The 15,761-nt window shown below is 51.9% G+C and overlaps 5 protein-coding genes across 5 annotated transcripts; 1 reads left to right on the top strand and 4 right to left on the bottom strand.

Annotated features, from left to right (window-relative positions):
* Positions 1–2,703: 2,703 nt before the first annotated feature.
* DSM5745_04625 (alpha/beta hydrolase) lies at positions 2,704–3,950 on the bottom strand (the record flags this gene model as incomplete). Its single annotated transcript, XM_026746641.1, has 2 exons — positions 2,704–3,709; positions 3,760–3,950. 2 exons carry the CDS (start codon positions 3,948–3,950, stop codon positions 2,704–2,706), a joined length of 1,197 nt encoding a protein of 398 aa, XP_026604121.1.
* A 795-nt stretch (positions 3,951–4,745) lies between these two features.
* DSM5745_04624 (3-demethylubiquinone-9 3-methyltransferase) lies at positions 4,746–5,798 on the top strand (the record flags this gene model as incomplete). Its single annotated transcript, XM_026746640.1, has 1 exon — positions 4,746–5,798. The coding sequence occupies one exon, from the start codon at positions 4,746–4,748 to the stop codon at positions 5,796–5,798; it is 1,053 nt and encodes a 350-aa protein (XP_026604120.1).
* Positions 5,799–5,926: 128 nt separating this feature from the next.
* On the bottom strand, positions 5,927–7,741 carry DSM5745_04623 (putative RING and UBP finger domain protein; the record flags this gene model as incomplete). Its single annotated transcript, XM_026746639.1, has 2 exons — positions 5,927–7,144; positions 7,202–7,741. The coding sequence occupies 2 exons, from the start codon at positions 7,739–7,741 to the stop codon at positions 5,927–5,929; spliced, it is 1,758 nt and encodes a 585-aa protein (XP_026604119.1).
* An 818-nt stretch (positions 7,742–8,559) lies between these two features.
* On the bottom strand, positions 8,560–9,600 carry DSM5745_04622 (ubiquitin family protein; the record flags this gene model as incomplete). The annotated part of the gene is made up of 3 exons (XM_026746638.1): positions 8,560–9,239; positions 9,296–9,511; positions 9,579–9,600. The coding sequence occupies 3 exons, from the start codon at positions 9,598–9,600 to the stop codon at positions 8,560–8,562; spliced, it is 918 nt and encodes a 305-aa protein (XP_026604118.1).
* Positions 9,601–11,527: 1,927 nt separating this feature from the next.
* On the bottom strand, positions 11,528–13,938 carry DSM5745_04621 (Zn(II)2Cys6 transcription factor domain-containing protein; the record flags this gene model as incomplete). The annotated part of the gene is made up of 4 exons (XM_026746637.1): positions 11,528–11,628; positions 11,683–11,881; positions 11,935–12,786; positions 12,841–13,938. The coding sequence occupies 4 exons, from the start codon at positions 13,936–13,938 to the stop codon at positions 11,528–11,530; spliced, it is 2,250 nt and encodes a 749-aa protein (XP_026604117.1).
* Between the last annotated feature and the right edge of the window lie 1,823 nt (positions 13,939–15,761).

The raw sequence follows: 15,761 nt of genomic DNA, 5'->3' as shown, positions 1-15,761 counted from the left end.
GAAGGGCATCATCGCTACCTACGTCAGACCTTCAGGGGGTACGAACGAGAGTGGATCTTGCACCTCACGGGCGTTGCTACTTGATCAGACAGGAGCTATCCTTGCCTCACCCAAGCCTTAGTCCGTCCACTATTCCTGCTAGTGGAAGATGATGAAAGGACGTGAGCCTGCGACTCGCCGACTCGCAAATGTGCGACAGCCTGTCGTTCGCTGCTCGAAGAAAAGGATCGGAATCGGGGGAGCCTGCTGTTTCCAGTTTCCTGACGTGGGAAAATGCCATCCACGCTAAGGTCACTAAGCGGACTCGTACAGCGCGCTAACCAAGCCCACTTCCTTCTACAGAGCTTCTAGAAAGAAAAAGCAAGTCCACCGACGACTCGTGGAAAGCCTGAGCCACTCCGGCCCCAGCCGTTGTTAGGGCGGCAATTGGGCGAGAGGAGCCTATCTGTCCAACGAGGATGGCCACGCTCGTGTCACAACAGCAAGCACAAGTCCGTGGGATGTTGTCTGACCCGGGTTTACAGGCTGCAACTGCGGCTTTTCACGACCTTGCGCTCCCCCCCTTTTCTTAGGTTGCTTCTTCTGAAGCCATGCAGCGTCCGGCAACAGGAAACTCCCTCTGCACTGCAGAGGCCCGTGATGAAGCGAATCGGTGGTTCAAGGATCTGCCCCACGGCCCACACATTTGGCATTTCAGGTTAGACCGTGAGGCCCAGTTTCGCTCCGGCTCAGCCGTTCCAGAATCCAGGCATTGCCGCATAATTTTACGGAGCACGGAACAGCAGTTTAGCTCACCCAACGAAGGAGCATTAATAATAATAACATCAGATCCACTAATCTTAGCGGTGCAATGATGCTGGAACCGGAAAGAGAACCTCAGGGGTCTCGATCGTGGCTGATGACTAGGCGATGAGGCAAAGAGCACTACTTGTGCCGCCTGCACCGTGTATCCTCATCAGCACCGTCTGTGAATCAGCATGAATGACACCCCGTAGTCTACACTCAGCGCAGATCTGAAGATGGCAGTCACACCGTGACCACCCCAGGTTCGAATGGTTTTCTGCCATGGAACTTCTCGAAGCCTTTCATTAACCGATCTGGACTAGGACCGTTCCACAATCATGTGCATACCCTCCTCAACTCCAGTTCACTCGGTCTGTTCACTCACTGGCTTGTTCTTGCAAGCATATCCCAAGTCGAACCAGCGATGATCACTCGTCAAGACTCAGCCGTCGCCCACTTTCGCCTGGACGCTGTTCTACGTAACCCTACCACGAGCTTATTGGCTCATTGAGCGTACAAACTGATCTACCTGGGTACTACTTGGCATCAAGGTACTAAATACATCGCCCTGCGTACCGTTATACCAGCAACTCTGGTACATTTGGGGGCGCTTTGAAACAAGATGGCGGAAGATCGCGACGATGCCTCTCCCACGGACCCGTATGTAAAGCTTTGCTACTCTATCTACCACAAGACAAATCCTACCTGCAAAACATAGGTACCACGAAGTCGACGAGACCCATAAGCGATGTATTTTTCTTGTCACACCCTCACCTTGGAGTTCATACCAAGCATCTTGAAACAGTCTGCGAACGTCCAGACCCAAACAACTAACACCCTTTATCTCGCCCTCTCCAACCCTTCGTCATACATTATGCAGACCCGCCACGAGGGAGACTCAGACAGTTAGATATCCTCCGTCCGTACACGGATTCACAGACTCCCGGCGTCGATCCGGCCATGCAAAAGTCGGAATGATGATCACCATCGGGTCATCAATTCAACGGTGTAGATTAGCGCACCTAGCCTAGCTCTCCCCGTGCTACTTACGTACACGCCCCATAACAGCCCAGGTCTAATGCCACTAGCGTAGGACAAAAAAAGAAACACCGCTGCACACCGAAAGTAGAATGCTTCTAGAAGACGCGAAGAATGGGATCTACCTCCGGCCCTTTGTATTAGTGTCCACTCCCTAGGGGCAAGTGGATCGTACGATGTGGGCGTCCTCCGGAGTCCGTACTACTACTACTACTATTTCTCTCAGAACGGTCAACGTCCGTGGAGTCGTGAACCGTGTGACCCTGCAAAGTACCGTGAATATGCGTTCCGGACTTTTGGTACCCTGACTTCAGGGTGGGCACGGAGGAAGTAGATGGGCACGGAGAAAGCGAATCCGAGGAGGTACCCCGTACATGCTCCTTGCGCTGCTTTTAGATTGCGACCCAGCGCCATAACTCTATCTCGGTGAAGAAACTGATCTCCCGACAATGAATAGAGTCATAGCTACGTAATGGGACTGTGCATTTGGCCCCATCCGTCCTATGAATCTATATCCCATTATCTTGGATAAGGCTGACTAGTTGGAGCAAAATTGGAAAGATTCTGGAAACCGGGCGGCTTTCGGGCTCTCTATCGCGCTGCCCTAGCGATCGAACACGTGCATCACAATTCCAGCAGGTCCCGATTCCGATAAAGGCTGCTTCGGGGTGGAACGAACAGCCGAAGCCACTCGCATTTGCCTCGCTGAGGAGGCATACACAATACTAGGAAGACGCGATGAAGCCCGGGTCCGCAATCTTGGAAAGCAGCAACCCGAGGCAGGGCGATCGCACCTGCCTAACAGCGATGTGGCTGGGAGCCTGATCTAGAGAGGTGGATGGTGGCTGAAGGGATCTTGCACTTGTTTGTTGGCACGGCAGTTTACGCTCGATCCTCTAAGCAACCAACTATCAGCTCTGCAATATGTCGATACCCTGGCATCAACCGGGCATCGTCTGTTCCCGGCGCCAACGCCAGAAACTTTCCTTCCTGATCCCGGGCCTCAACGGACTGCCAAACATGTACTCTTCCATCCGCGAGCTCGAACCTCACATCGGCCCCGTCGCGTCGTGAAGCCGCTACAAACTCTTCAATGTCGAAGCGGAACAAAGGCTCTGCGGTGCCCGCGGAGACCCACGTGGTTGGGGGTAGAATGTACTTCCACGAGCCGCGTCCTGGCGCCCGGTGCGCAAAACTGCCGTGTAGCTTTAGGTATTCGGGAGGTGCTCCATGCAGAACTAGGTTGGAGAAACGCTCGAGTACGTGTTTGAATGCCGCGCTGCGGGGGTCCAGACCTTGATGTCGTGCTCGTGCGTCGGCTCCGCATGGGTTTAGGTTTACCCAAGGACTGATCAAGAAAGCCGCCGCTGGCTTTGGAAGGGCAAGCGGATTCTGATCTACAGATCTTTCGTACAGCGTTGTAAGAAGAGAGAGGATCAAATGGCCACCAGCTGATTCTCCAATGAGGTATAGTTTGGATGGATTTATGCGTAGTTCGCTTATGAGCCAGGTATATGCAGCGGTGGTTTGAGTAAGCTGTGTCGGCAACCGCGCGGTTGGTACAAGCGAGTACTCTAGAGAGAACACGGCCACCGTATGACTGCGTTGCGACAGTGTCTCTGCGATGAGGAGTAGTTCAGGCGCATTGTCAAGCGGATGGCCCATTACATAGCCTCCACCGTGGAGGTGGAAAAGGACGAGGTCTGCATCTTGAGGGCGAGATTTGATTGACTTGTCACGGTACACCCAGTATCCCGAGAAGTCAGGCTTTTGCACCTTCTCTGCCACGTGGAACGGGGCACCGGTGTAGCGTAAAGACTTTCTGATAATGGCCCCAGTCTTCTCACTTGCGCGCTGAATAACGGGTACTGGCAGGCGACGGCCGAAACTGAGGGGTTAGCTTACCGTATCCAACCAAGTTAGGGCCAGAGTACGCACCATAGGACAAGATCATGGCTGATTTGCTCCTTCATGTCTCCCCATGTCTGACCTGGGTGGCATAACGATGTGAGCACCGACAAGGGCGCATATACCACCAGCGTGATCAAGGTCCAGCAGATGTCCCATGCGGATATCTTAGGCGGGGCCGGGGTATTGAAGTCACAGCCATCAGTTTTGGAGTCAGACATGCCGTGCAGCTGTATACTTAGTAGATGCTAGTGTTCTTTGTAGTAGTAAAGAAAAATAGAGCGCAAAGTGTCTTCATAAGCTTCAAATAAATGTCGATCCTTCAGGCACTCATAAATTCGGCAGGCCGCCCATAGCCTCCTGTCTCCTGTCTCGTGCTATATTGACCAGCAAGACAAGCTCGAGGCTCATGATCCAGCAGAGGAAGGTGAGGTCCGAGCATCCTAGCTCATTTGCGAACTAGGCGATAGAGTTTTGGGTCTGGAGATGAAACGGTCTGGACGCCAGTTAATCTGAGCGAGGACCGAGCTTCTGATACAGTGCCCTTGTTTCATCTCGGTACTTGTGCCTCTGGTGATCGGAATGGATCCCTGTTGACCCCTGCTTGGTTGTGATAATTTCTTGCGTGATGCATGACATGTTCAACCGTATGATCCACATTGTTATTGCATTACTACTGCACTGAGATTGATGCAAACTGGATCGTCTTGGACAGCCTTGACCATCTATCCAAAGTCTTGGCGTGTTTGTTCCGCGCCTTGTTTTTCTCTCCACCAACATCGCCATACCCGGTGAACAGAGTATCGACGCCTTGAAGAGTTGAATAGCATATGAAGTCGTTCAATTGCCATGGTAAGATCTCTACAGATATAGGCATGTTGGAGCTCATCGTTTGTTTACGTCTCTAACCAGCGCTAGATCTCCGCATTGCGATAGCCATCCACCGCGGCACTCACCGAAACACTACATATTCGATACATATATAGCTTGGAGCTGGGCCTCTCCAGCACACAAAGATGGCCATGACACCCGCCAGACCAAGCATGCGCTCCATCTCCCTTCTCCTCCGCCCTCTATCCCGCCGCTCCCACTCAACCACCACCTCCGCCAGCTCCTCCGTCTCCGCCTCCGAAGTCTCCCACTTCTCCTCACTCGCTAGCTCCTGGTGGGATCCGATGGGCCCATCACGAGTCCTCCACCTTATGAACCCTCTCCGCCACGAATTCATCGCCTCCTGCCTCGCCGAAGGCTCTCCAGAATCCCCCGCGAAACAACCCGGAAGCCCGCCGAACACACTACACTACCTTGACGTCGGCTGCGGCGGCGGCATCTTCGCCGAATCTCTCGCGCGGACTATCCCACTCCCAGGGTCAACAGAGTCCAAATCAGAAACAGTCACCCGCGCCGCGTCAATAACAGCCATCGATCCCACAACGACACTCATCCAGATTGCGCGCGACCACGCCCGCAAGGACCCCAAGGTCTCAGCGCATTTGAACGACGGGAGGTTCAAATATGTGAACTGTACGCTGGAGGACGTCATCGCTTCATCACCGAACACGAATCAACCCTCAGACCCGGCGGCCGCAATCGGAGCCGGGGCTGGCGTCAGAAGGAAAGACGGCTTCGACATGATTACTCTCTTCGAGGTCATTGAACACATTGATACAAACGCACATATCTCCCCTCTCACCTTTCTTACAGACTGTCTTCGTCTCCTCAAACCCGGTGGGTGGCTGGTCGGCTCAACAATTGCGCGGACGTTTCCTTCCTGGCTTGTAAACCAGGTTATCGCCGAGGCGCCGTGGCCGATCGGTGTCGTGCCGAAGGGGACGCACGAGTGGAAGAAGTTTGTCAACCCGGATGAGTTGGAAAGCTGGGCGAGCGAGGGGTTGATGCGGAGTGTGGACTTGGAGAGGAACTCGGTAATGAGGAGTGGGAGTGAAGCACTCGATGGGATGAGATGGAAGTGCGCGGGTGTGGTGTACTTCCCCGGGCTTGGGTGGAAGTTTGTACCTGGGTCAGAGAGTTGGGGTAATTACTTTTGGGCCATCAGGAGGGGTGTGTAGGATGATCTGCGAGGATCAGACTGTAACATATATATATCTACGTGTATAATAGGGAAAATCTGGAATCGTTCCTTGGGTATGAGTCTAACTACCTGTTACTATCCTAGAAAATTCCAGACGAGATAATGTCACTTCCTTTTCCCCTTCCCCTTCTTCTTCGAACCACAGGGCGGATCAGGTACACTAACAGTCCCCTGGACGACTTCATCTCCCTGATCCTTCAACTTTTCCGACCCACTAATGAAGAAAGTCAAGTCCCGGTTCTGTTCCGCCAGGTCAATGTTACTCGCCTTGAGTAACTCGACCTCGCTAGTGAGGTGCTCGATGCGCGCCATAAGACTCTCATTCATCGCCTTTTCCTCACGCCATTCGCGCTCCATCTTCCTCGCCATGGCCTCGAATTTCTCCGCCCGTTTTTCGGCCCGGGACTTGTCGCGCTCAAGGACGGGTATTGTTTCAGAAGCGAGTTTAACATGTTGCGTTTCGAGGCTACGAAGGGTGGCTGTTGCTGTGTCGGCAGCTTCTTGCGCGGAAGAGGCGGCCGCGCTGGCCTGGGAGGCTTTGTCGACGGCGCGCTCAAGGATGCCTTCGAAGTAGGCGCGTTGGCTTTCGAGTTGGCTGGTTAAAAGGTGTGTGTATTCGACGCTCATGTTTTCTAATTTCTCGCGTGGCACAGCGTCGGTCCAATCGGGTGGGTCGAGGGCGCTGTTGTCTGCTGCAGGGAGCTCGACAAGCTTGCCATCTGTTTTGCTCTGGATGATGCGGTGCACGTAGGCATCTCCAACGTAGTCCCACACGCGCTGGGTGGAAAGGTCCATGGCAAAGGCGTGCGAGGTCTGGCTGTAATGAGCAAAGGCATGGGCGCTGTCGTACCGGCCACAGCCGACATTACCGCAGATGAGGCAGACCCAAAGGTTGACGTCGGAGTGGCAAACGCTGCATTCAACGTTTTCGTCGTCGAACGGGAGGCTTTGGCTTGTCTTGCGGAAGTCGTCTTGTGTGTAGCGACATACGGGGCAGCCGCTGCCCTTCCACTTTTGGAGACAGGTGCAGTGGAAGACATGCTGGCATATGATGGTGAGCAAGCCGGTGGTTTCATCCATCCGTTCAAGGCAAACGGGGCATGTGGGTAGCTCGATCAGCGACGGCGTTGGAGGAGCCAGAGGCTTTGTTGAGAGCGTTGCTGAGCCTATACTGCTGGGCTGGGATGTGGATGAGACACTGGGCCGCTGGGCGGATGTCGTGGGTAACGCCACTTGCTGTTTTGGCGATATCGAGCCCTGGACATCCGGATCGACACTTTGAATCTCAACAGTCTTGACAAACACAACATGGCATGTCTCAGGCTATAGCCAACAGTCAGTATCAAGATCATGATATAGAGATAAAGCAGGCAAACATACCTCCATACTGTTAAAAACCTTACCATTCCACTCTCTCTGCCATTCCCCAGCCTTCTTCCCATTCCTGAACTTCATCAAAACCATATATCGATTCGCCCGCGCTGTTCGTATCATGCGGAAATGACTGACATCGTCCATAGTCGCCTCGCCCACAAATCCCAGCAAGTCAGAAGCAGACATATAAGACGGTACGGCGAGCACACACAATGTCGTGCACTCTTCATCCGGTTGTAAAGTCGAACTTGAGTCTGAACCTAAGCCGCTGGTCCGCTCGACACTACCACTGCTCACGCCATATTCAGTATTATCGGCATACGACCGCCTCGCAGCCGCGGCAGAAGACCCCTTCAGCTCAGCCGGGTATTCGTCTGCGCCCAGAAACGGTGTTTCATGCGCATCGCGATATAGATGTACAATCCCCCAAATGCTATCCGACGTCTTCTGATCGAGCGGCGTGTACTGGCCCTTTGTGCGGAGACCACCTAGGATATCGGTTCCAATTCCCGTCGTGACCGGGTTGCTTCTAGACGAGAGAATCATGTCGATGCACTCGATGGACACTTTATCCAGCCGCAAGTCGTTCTCGAAATGGGATGTGCTTGCGGGAGTCTTCGTATAGGGCGGTACGCACGGAGAGGAACTAGTAGTGCTCGGTGCGGGGTGGTTATGGAACTCAGTTGGAAAGCCCGGGGATTCACATCGATGTTTCCTATGTAGTTGACTGCGAGAGCTTCGCTTCGAGAGGCTTGCAGATTGCTTTTGAAAAGGGAGAAGAGCTTCGCATGCAGATTCGAAGGATAATGATGTCGTCAATGACGGGTTTTTGGTAAAGCTATTCAGGTCGGACTGAGGGCGTGAAAAAAGTTCAATCGCAAGATGATAGAAGTAAGAGGGCATCCCGGCCGATTGCGCATGCTGCTAGTGTTTGTATGTTTCTTCACCACCCATTCATTCACCCAGGGTCGGAAAAGGTGCAGCATAGATTCTCCACGCCATAGCTGCCGTCACGTGAGTTTCAGTGGCAAGAGTCAATGATATCAGAAGCTACAAAATCGCACACCATGGGGGAACAGAACAGATTACTTTACAATATACCAATTGCGTCGAATAGCGTTTTAAGAGACAGAGATGTAGAGAGCTCAAGTACACTACGGCCGGAAAGTCCAAGGTCAGAGAAACAGTCTATGCGTTTCGCTCAGTAGATAAAGGATAGAACTATCGTAACACCGTCAAGGTGACGTGGAGGTAACAAAGAAGGTATAAGAAGGCATGCCCAGATTAACGTGAAGAAGAAACCCATCCAACGCCGCGCAGGTCAACCCGTAGATGAGCCGTAAAATTCGAATGAAGGAGCGTCATTAGTTGCCGCCACGGAGACGGAGGACCAGGTGGAGCGTACTCTCCTTCTGGATGTTGTAGTCAGAGAGCGTGCGGCCATCCTCTAGCTGTTTACCAGCAAAGATGAGACGCTGCTGGTCAGGGGGGATACCCTCCTTATCCTGAATCTTTGTCTTGACATTGTCGATTGTATCGGAGCTCTCAACTTCCAATGTGATCGTCTTTCCAGTGAGCGTCTTGACAAAGATCTGCATACCACCACGAAGACGAAGGACAAGGTGTAGTGTGGATTCTTTCTGGATGTTGTAATCAGAAAGCGTGCGCCCATCCTCGAGTTGCTTTCCAGCGAAAATAAGACGTTGCTGGTCTGGAGGAATACCCTCCTTGTCCTGGATCTTTGTTTTCACATTGTCAATCGTATCGGAGGATTCCACCTCCAGGGTGATGGTCTTTCCAGTAAGAGTCTTGACGAAGATCTGCATACCACCACGAAGGCGGAGAACAAGATGAAGGGTAGATTCCTTCTGGATGTTGTAGTCAGACAAAGTACGGCCGTCCTCAAGCTGCTTGCCGGCAAAGATCAAGCGCTGCTGGTCAGGAGGAATGCCTTCTTTGTCCTGGATCTTGGTCTTCACATTGTCGATAGTATCGCTAGACTCAACCTCGAGGGTAATGGTCTTGCCAGTAAGGGTCTTGACGACTGCCGAGTCATTAGCAAGTGGCCAAAGAGGTGGCGAAAGTTGGAAGGCAACTTACAGATCTGCATTCCACCGCGGAGTCGGAGTACAAGGTGAAGAGTCGATTCCTTTTGAATGTTGTAGTCGGAAAGGGTACGGCCGTCTTCAAGCTGCTTGCCCGCGAAGATCAGGCGCTGCTGGTCAGGAGGAATGCCCTCCTTGTCTTGGATCTTGGTCTTGACGTTATCGATGGTGTCACTGGACTCGACCTCTAGAGTGATGGTCTTGCCGGTTACTGCAGAGATGAGAGTGTTAGTAGACTCGCTCGGTGTTACATAGGTGGTACGCAACAGGATACTTACGGGTCTTGACGAAGATCTGCATGATGTCGACGATAAGACGTAGATTGATGAGTTGCAGTTGAAGCGGAAGAGAGAAGAATAATGTCGAAGATGGGTGGGGAGAGAGAGAGGCGACAGAGACGTCTAAGGAAGAGAGGTGTAAGTGGAAGGAAGCGGTCACGAGAGAGGGGGAAGGAGGAGAGGTTTAAGTACCTTCCGAGGGAGAGAGATGAGGGGAGGCGAAGCAACTTAGTCAGTCGGTCAGTGCTCGCAGACAATAACGTGATGTCAAGCCACGAATGCCGGACTCCCAGGCGCATTCATTATTAAGACAGTTTGTTCTTTGCAGCAGGCACCCGGCCGTTTCTTTGCGCTCTTTGGTTCTGGCGCCTACGAGCACATTCCGTTCCATTGCCTTCTGCGGTCACTGTGTCTACCCCAGGCTCCGGTCTAGCCGATCCCCATTAATTCGGCCGTGATCGCCGAGGGGCAAGCGCAAGGCTATTCACTCGATTTCTGGTCCTACCAGACTACAAAGTATCGGATCTAGTCGTATCTTAGGCTGACAAGATTCCAGCCAACGATGACTCAAGAGCACTGCCACTAGCCGCCGGCGTCTGTTCCCGTTCCCAGCGCTATCAATATTCCGGAGCCAGCAAGACAAATGCTCGGCGTGGACTTCCGTCAATCTGGATCAGGCCGAAAACTCTGACCCTCACCTCATATAATGTCCGTATTGATGTCAAGCTGGTGTTGGGTTGGCATAAGCAGGCTAGCTCGTCTACGAGTCTGGGAGCACGCCCGGCACGCCACCGACGCCACCATAGCACCATAGCAAACCGTCAGTCCAACCCGCTGTTTCTTACTCCCGTATCCATGCCATCCTTGAGACAAGTTTGAAGAAGAGGTTGCGATCCATGGCAGGCCTGCGACATTGTTTCTAAAACATGATGATTGTTCCCCATCCTCTATCAGTAAATGACGTGTGTTGTCTCCTTATCGGGCAGAGTGGACACGGGCTCCGTTTGGAGATAGTGAGGCGCTTACGGACTAGCGCCCTTTATTATGGGGATCAGGTGATCGTCGCATGCGGTTCCCCCGCTTTCCTATCTCGACTCCTTGGTAAAGTTGCAGTTGAGACAACAGGGAAGGAGTACTTGAAGTCGGGTTTGTAGCACTGTACACGTGGCTATTATGTATGCAATGGGGAGTGCATCACTGCGCAAGAAATGCAAGGGGGGTCATTTACATATGCCGCAAGATCAAGTTTGGCAGCCGATATCATCTGGCCAGATGTCGGGAGCTCCTTGTGTATATTTATTTAGTCGAGCTACATGAAAAATCAACGAGGCTGGAGTTCAATGGGATATCATCGTTCGAGTTTCAGCAAAAATATACTAATCAAGATCCTGAGAGTGAAAACCCAGCGAGAGCGCTTCTCTTGGTACTGTAAAACACCCACCGGCTCTTCCCTCGAGGTTTCCCCTGTTCAGAGCCACCAACATCCAATACTTAACACAAGAATCAGAAAGCAAAAGATTAAGTACACAAATGCAGGCAATCGGCGTCATGAAGCGAGAACTAGCCTCCAGCAAGACTCGACAACTCAGTTGCCGCCATGATTTGCCGTCGAACATTTTCGTGGCCGTACAATATCGTAACATCGTGATTCTCATCATCGCTGCTGTAAGTACTATGCGAGAAAGCGCATCAATGAAGAGGCAAAAAGAGCGTAGTTTCAATAAATGATCAAACAGGTGCTTCAGGCTGAACTTGCGAGACAATAAGGGATATACCGGTTCCCAAAAGAGAAAAAGGAAATAGATAGTTGAGGAGCGACCGAGACAATCAAATGTAACTGGACAGAGTAAGAGCTGCTAATAGCATCACTGCAAGTCTCATAATCATAAATGCTGGCATATCTCATCGGACTTTTCGTATCGTTTAGTTGCCGGCCGTAGAAGTTCAGTCTAGTTCGCACGAATGACAAGTCTGGAGACGAATTTGTTGGAGAGGCAGTCAAAGTCGTTCCTGTTGAATTTCGAGGCTGAGCGGCCACGAAGGTAGCTCTCTGTGGATGATCAGTACGGGTCATTCAATGAGTAGGAGGAATTTGGATTCTTACCGAATTTCTCAACGTGCTGGCGGACTTCAGTCATAGTGGCGCAAACATCGGGATTCGAGTGCAGCAGATGATGATGCTTGGATGTTTCCCATTCGGAGAATGAAGGCAGCTTCTGAGAGATTGCCTGGAACAGACCGACAATGACTCCAACTGGAGTAGTCTCCATATCGGTGCAGAATTTCTCCACAGCAGCAGCGTCCTGATCAAGTACATTAGCAAAAAGAGTTGCGTAATACAAGCGTATGAACTTACTGGAGTGCGGTAGTGGCAGTCAAACTGCATTTCCTCCCATACGCCCAGAAGAATTGACGCCAACATGAAAATAGTAGGCCAGTTCTTTAATTTCTCGCCACTGTACACACTGGAATAGAGACTGGAGAGTTCCTCCAGAACATCTTTTTGGAGCTCACGCCACATGTTGGCTAAAGCGCATTTGATTTGGAAATTGATCATGACGGGGGCTACTGTCTTGCCCTTGAACTTCGAGCTGGGATCATCAATCTTGCCCAAGAAGCCTTCTTCTTCACCCAGACCTTCCACCATTGTGACATGCAGCGTCAGGTTGTAGGCAAGAATAAGCTTCAACGCCTTGCGGATCACGGGCATCTTTGTGCGGAAGTAATACCGGAACGCCGTTTTGAGCATCTGCGTCAGGAATGGGGTGCCCTCGAAGTAATCGTCGACGAATTTTTCAAAAGTACCGTTGCCGTCGATATGACGATCCAGATAGTCGGACAACATGGCGTGCGAGACACCTTCCATGCCGGCGGACAATTTGGCAGTCTCGACTTCGTACTGGCTAGGCTCACGATTCATTCCCTCCACCCAATCGATACTGAAGCACTGTTCGTTATGCACGTATACTTCACGCGCATTGATTGGAAGAACTTGTCCATAGCCGTGAGTGATGAAGAGAGTCCTCTCCTGGTCCGAGAAACCCTTGATATTGCCAACGGAGAATCCAAGGGTGATGTGTCGCTCATAGTCCGCTTTCCAGTCCTTCATAAAGTAACCAATCTCCTTGATGTCAATACGAGTGCAGGGAACCTGCCATAACCTTGCATGTGAGGGCTGGCATCCAGCGCATGGCTCACCCTTGTCGCACTAGTTTTGATTAGTGATATGGCGATGTGATTTTTGAGTGTACAAGAAACTCACAGTCTTCTTGAGGAACTTGCAACGCAGACAAGCCCGCAGCTTCCGGATCTCACTGGCCTGCTTTCGCTGATCGGGTCTAAGAGGACCCTTCCGTTTGCCCACCTTCTTCTCGCCGGGTTCAGACTTACCGTGCGACTGCTTGCGAACCTTGGTTTCTGCAGTCTTTGCGGCCATCGGACTTTTGCGAGACTGCTTTCTGCTCGGCGGAGAAGATGAGGCGGCTGAGGAGCGTGCGGGAGAGGTGTCCTTCTTTGAAGGCACTTGGATGGGTCGAACAATGGCAGCGGGACTGATCGCGGTGGGCGATTGCGAACCATGAGAAGTGTGGTCATACGAAATTCGTCGGTTAACAGGACTGTTGAAAGTTGACTCAAAGTTGGTTTCCGAGCAGGGCGAGTTGACCGGGTTCGAAACCTCGACAAAGCTGCCGTAAGAAGTCGAGTACGAGGACTCAGAGAGACTTCTGTCATGGAGGGTCTGTGTTGGGTTGATAAAGACCTGGTCTGGGAAAGAAAACTCATGCGAATGACGTGGTTCGACCATACTCCAACCGTTGTCACTGCTAGAACTAGTGAGCGATCGAACCTCGAGGTACGTGTCCGTCGGTGAACTGCTTCCAACCATATTCTGAGCTGCTGCATATGAGGACATGTCGGGAAGGCCGTGAGGTTGGAATCCAAGAAGATCTGCCTGGAGATCTTGGTATGGATATGAGACCATGTCGACGGGCGCAGCGAGAGGTAGATAAGAACCGTCTAGCAGGTTGCCAGTCATGTGAGGCCCCGACATCATATCGATGGGGGAGGAGTGGATAGTCATGCCATAGCTTGCGGTAGTGAACTGGGGAGCGGCAGCGGCCTCATCTTGAGGATATTGAAGGTGGGGTTGTAGATGTTGGAATTGCCAGTCAACGATGAGATTTGGGTCCTGGGCTACCGTCTGGTCGAAGGAGTGACCGCTGGTTTGTAAGGGTGAGATATCTCGAGAAGCGTCTGTCCGCTGGTCCACCGCCACTGGCCACGACTGAGCGTGAATGTAGTTCCTCGAGTCATAATCAAGCCCGATAAAACCGTCACCGGTTAAATCAACATTAGACATCGTCTCAATAGTCTATATCTAACGATAGAGACAACAGCGGCCGAAATCAGAGAAGAGGTCGTCGAAAGATGATGGGTCGTACAAAAGAGAATGGGAGCAGGATGGAAGATGACCACGAAGCCTCAGGGAAAAGGCTCTCTCGGGTGAGCAGAAAGCCCAGAATCCGGGGGCGTGAGAGAGAAGAAGAGGCACAGCGATAGGATGAGACCATGGCGGGCAGAAGCGGTGGGGAGCAAAGCAGCGGTGAAGAGGGAGGTGCGTGAGCCGGAGATACGCTAGGGGATCCTGGGAAGGAGTTATCGCTGTCGAAGTGGGGGGCCCTGCTTGGCCTTCGAGTAAGACGGCGCACGGCTGCTAATGCCACGCTCGTGGCGCTTTTGTTGGCTGGAGTTGGTCCAAACTCGCACCAAGGCTGCCTGTTGCAGTTTAGTCTTTGACCTCCAGCAGGATTGAGGCGATGATAGGCCACTAAGGCGTCAAGAAGCCAGTCCCATGATTATCATCATCGATCTTGACTCGAGTATCAATCCGAGTGCCGACACCCGCGGCGCTACGACTGAGAAATTGGTCAATATGCTCAATATAGAGTAGCTTACTCCGTCTGGTGAGCTAACAATGCCCACAGGGTCCACGGTACGGGCCTTCCTCTTCTTCAGGCCGACGAAAGTGGTTTCTCTCCTGCGTGATACTAATGGCACACTTTCTTAGTTTGTAATGTCCCATTGCATGATCCATCATTTGAGAGACTCGGAGAATCGAGACTCAACTAGATGGCCTGAAGAAGAGCTTGGGTCAACAAAGAGTTCCATGGCACCGTGCGGACCGGCCGGGACGAGACATGGGACGCGCTCTCGGGAGAGGAAGATCAGTGGAAAATCATCACCTCAGATCTGTTGAGGTCTTGAGGACGGCGCCGAATCCGCCGATCCACTGGACGTGGCAATAGCTTTGGAGTTTGGAGGCGAAAAAGCCTGGCTCGGACTGACCCCGCTGACAATAATGAAGCAGTGAGCACAAGGTTGTTGTAAGCACCGTGCGGCCATGGCCTATGACAACTTGACAAGCAGCTGTGACAGGGCTGCTCGGAGTAAATTTATCTACCTGGCACCTGCGCGAGGACTCGCTATCTCAAGGAACATTCTCTATTTTATCTGTTTAGCGAAGTATGTATGTAGAAACCCCCATCTCTCCTCTCCGTCACTACGTAGCGCACAGTACGGAGTGGTTGTGTCGGAGTCATGTACCCTGCATGCTCGAGATACAGCTCAGACTTATTTAACGTTTATCTCGCCAGTTGCCGCCAATGATAATCAATACCTCAATCAGTGTCCGTACTCAATCATCGCGGCGTAGCCCTCGTTGCTAGCAAGGCGGCTGACGCTGCGCTAGCTCTATTCTTCATTCGCGCGCTACTGTACAACATTGTTATATACCCGGATAACCTGCTACTCTGGTTCTATTGACTGGCGCGATTCGAAGACAGATAAATGTGATAAGATGACAGACAGCCGGTGATGATGATCATGATAATGATTAAGGAGATAAAGCCTGCCGGGCTTACTGTCAAAAATTCTTTCCGCAGTTTGTGACTTCTCAATGCAACCATGACGCACTGAAATACTGAGGAAGCCCTCTTTCTATATGTATTTGATCTCGACAAAAGCCGCTCTTTGTTCGTGGGTTGCCCTTGATATCCTTAGCGCCGCCCGTATGACCTTTGTTCTCGAAGAAGTCTTGGACGTGTAAGGACCAAGTGGCCTCATTCAGTTTGAGACACGGCAGAGTTGACTGATAGGTCATATATCCCTTCTCGATCGAGCTGC

The sequence above is a fragment of the Aspergillus mulundensis genome, assembly GCF_003369625.1.
Source record: "Aspergillus mulundensis strain DSM 5745 chromosome Unknown scaffold_4, whole genome shotgun sequence".
In the NCBI taxonomy this organism is placed as follows: Eukaryota; Fungi; Ascomycota; class Eurotiomycetes; order Eurotiales; family Aspergillaceae; genus Aspergillus; species Aspergillus mulundensis.
This window is presented reverse-complemented; position numbering and strand designations above follow the sequence as displayed.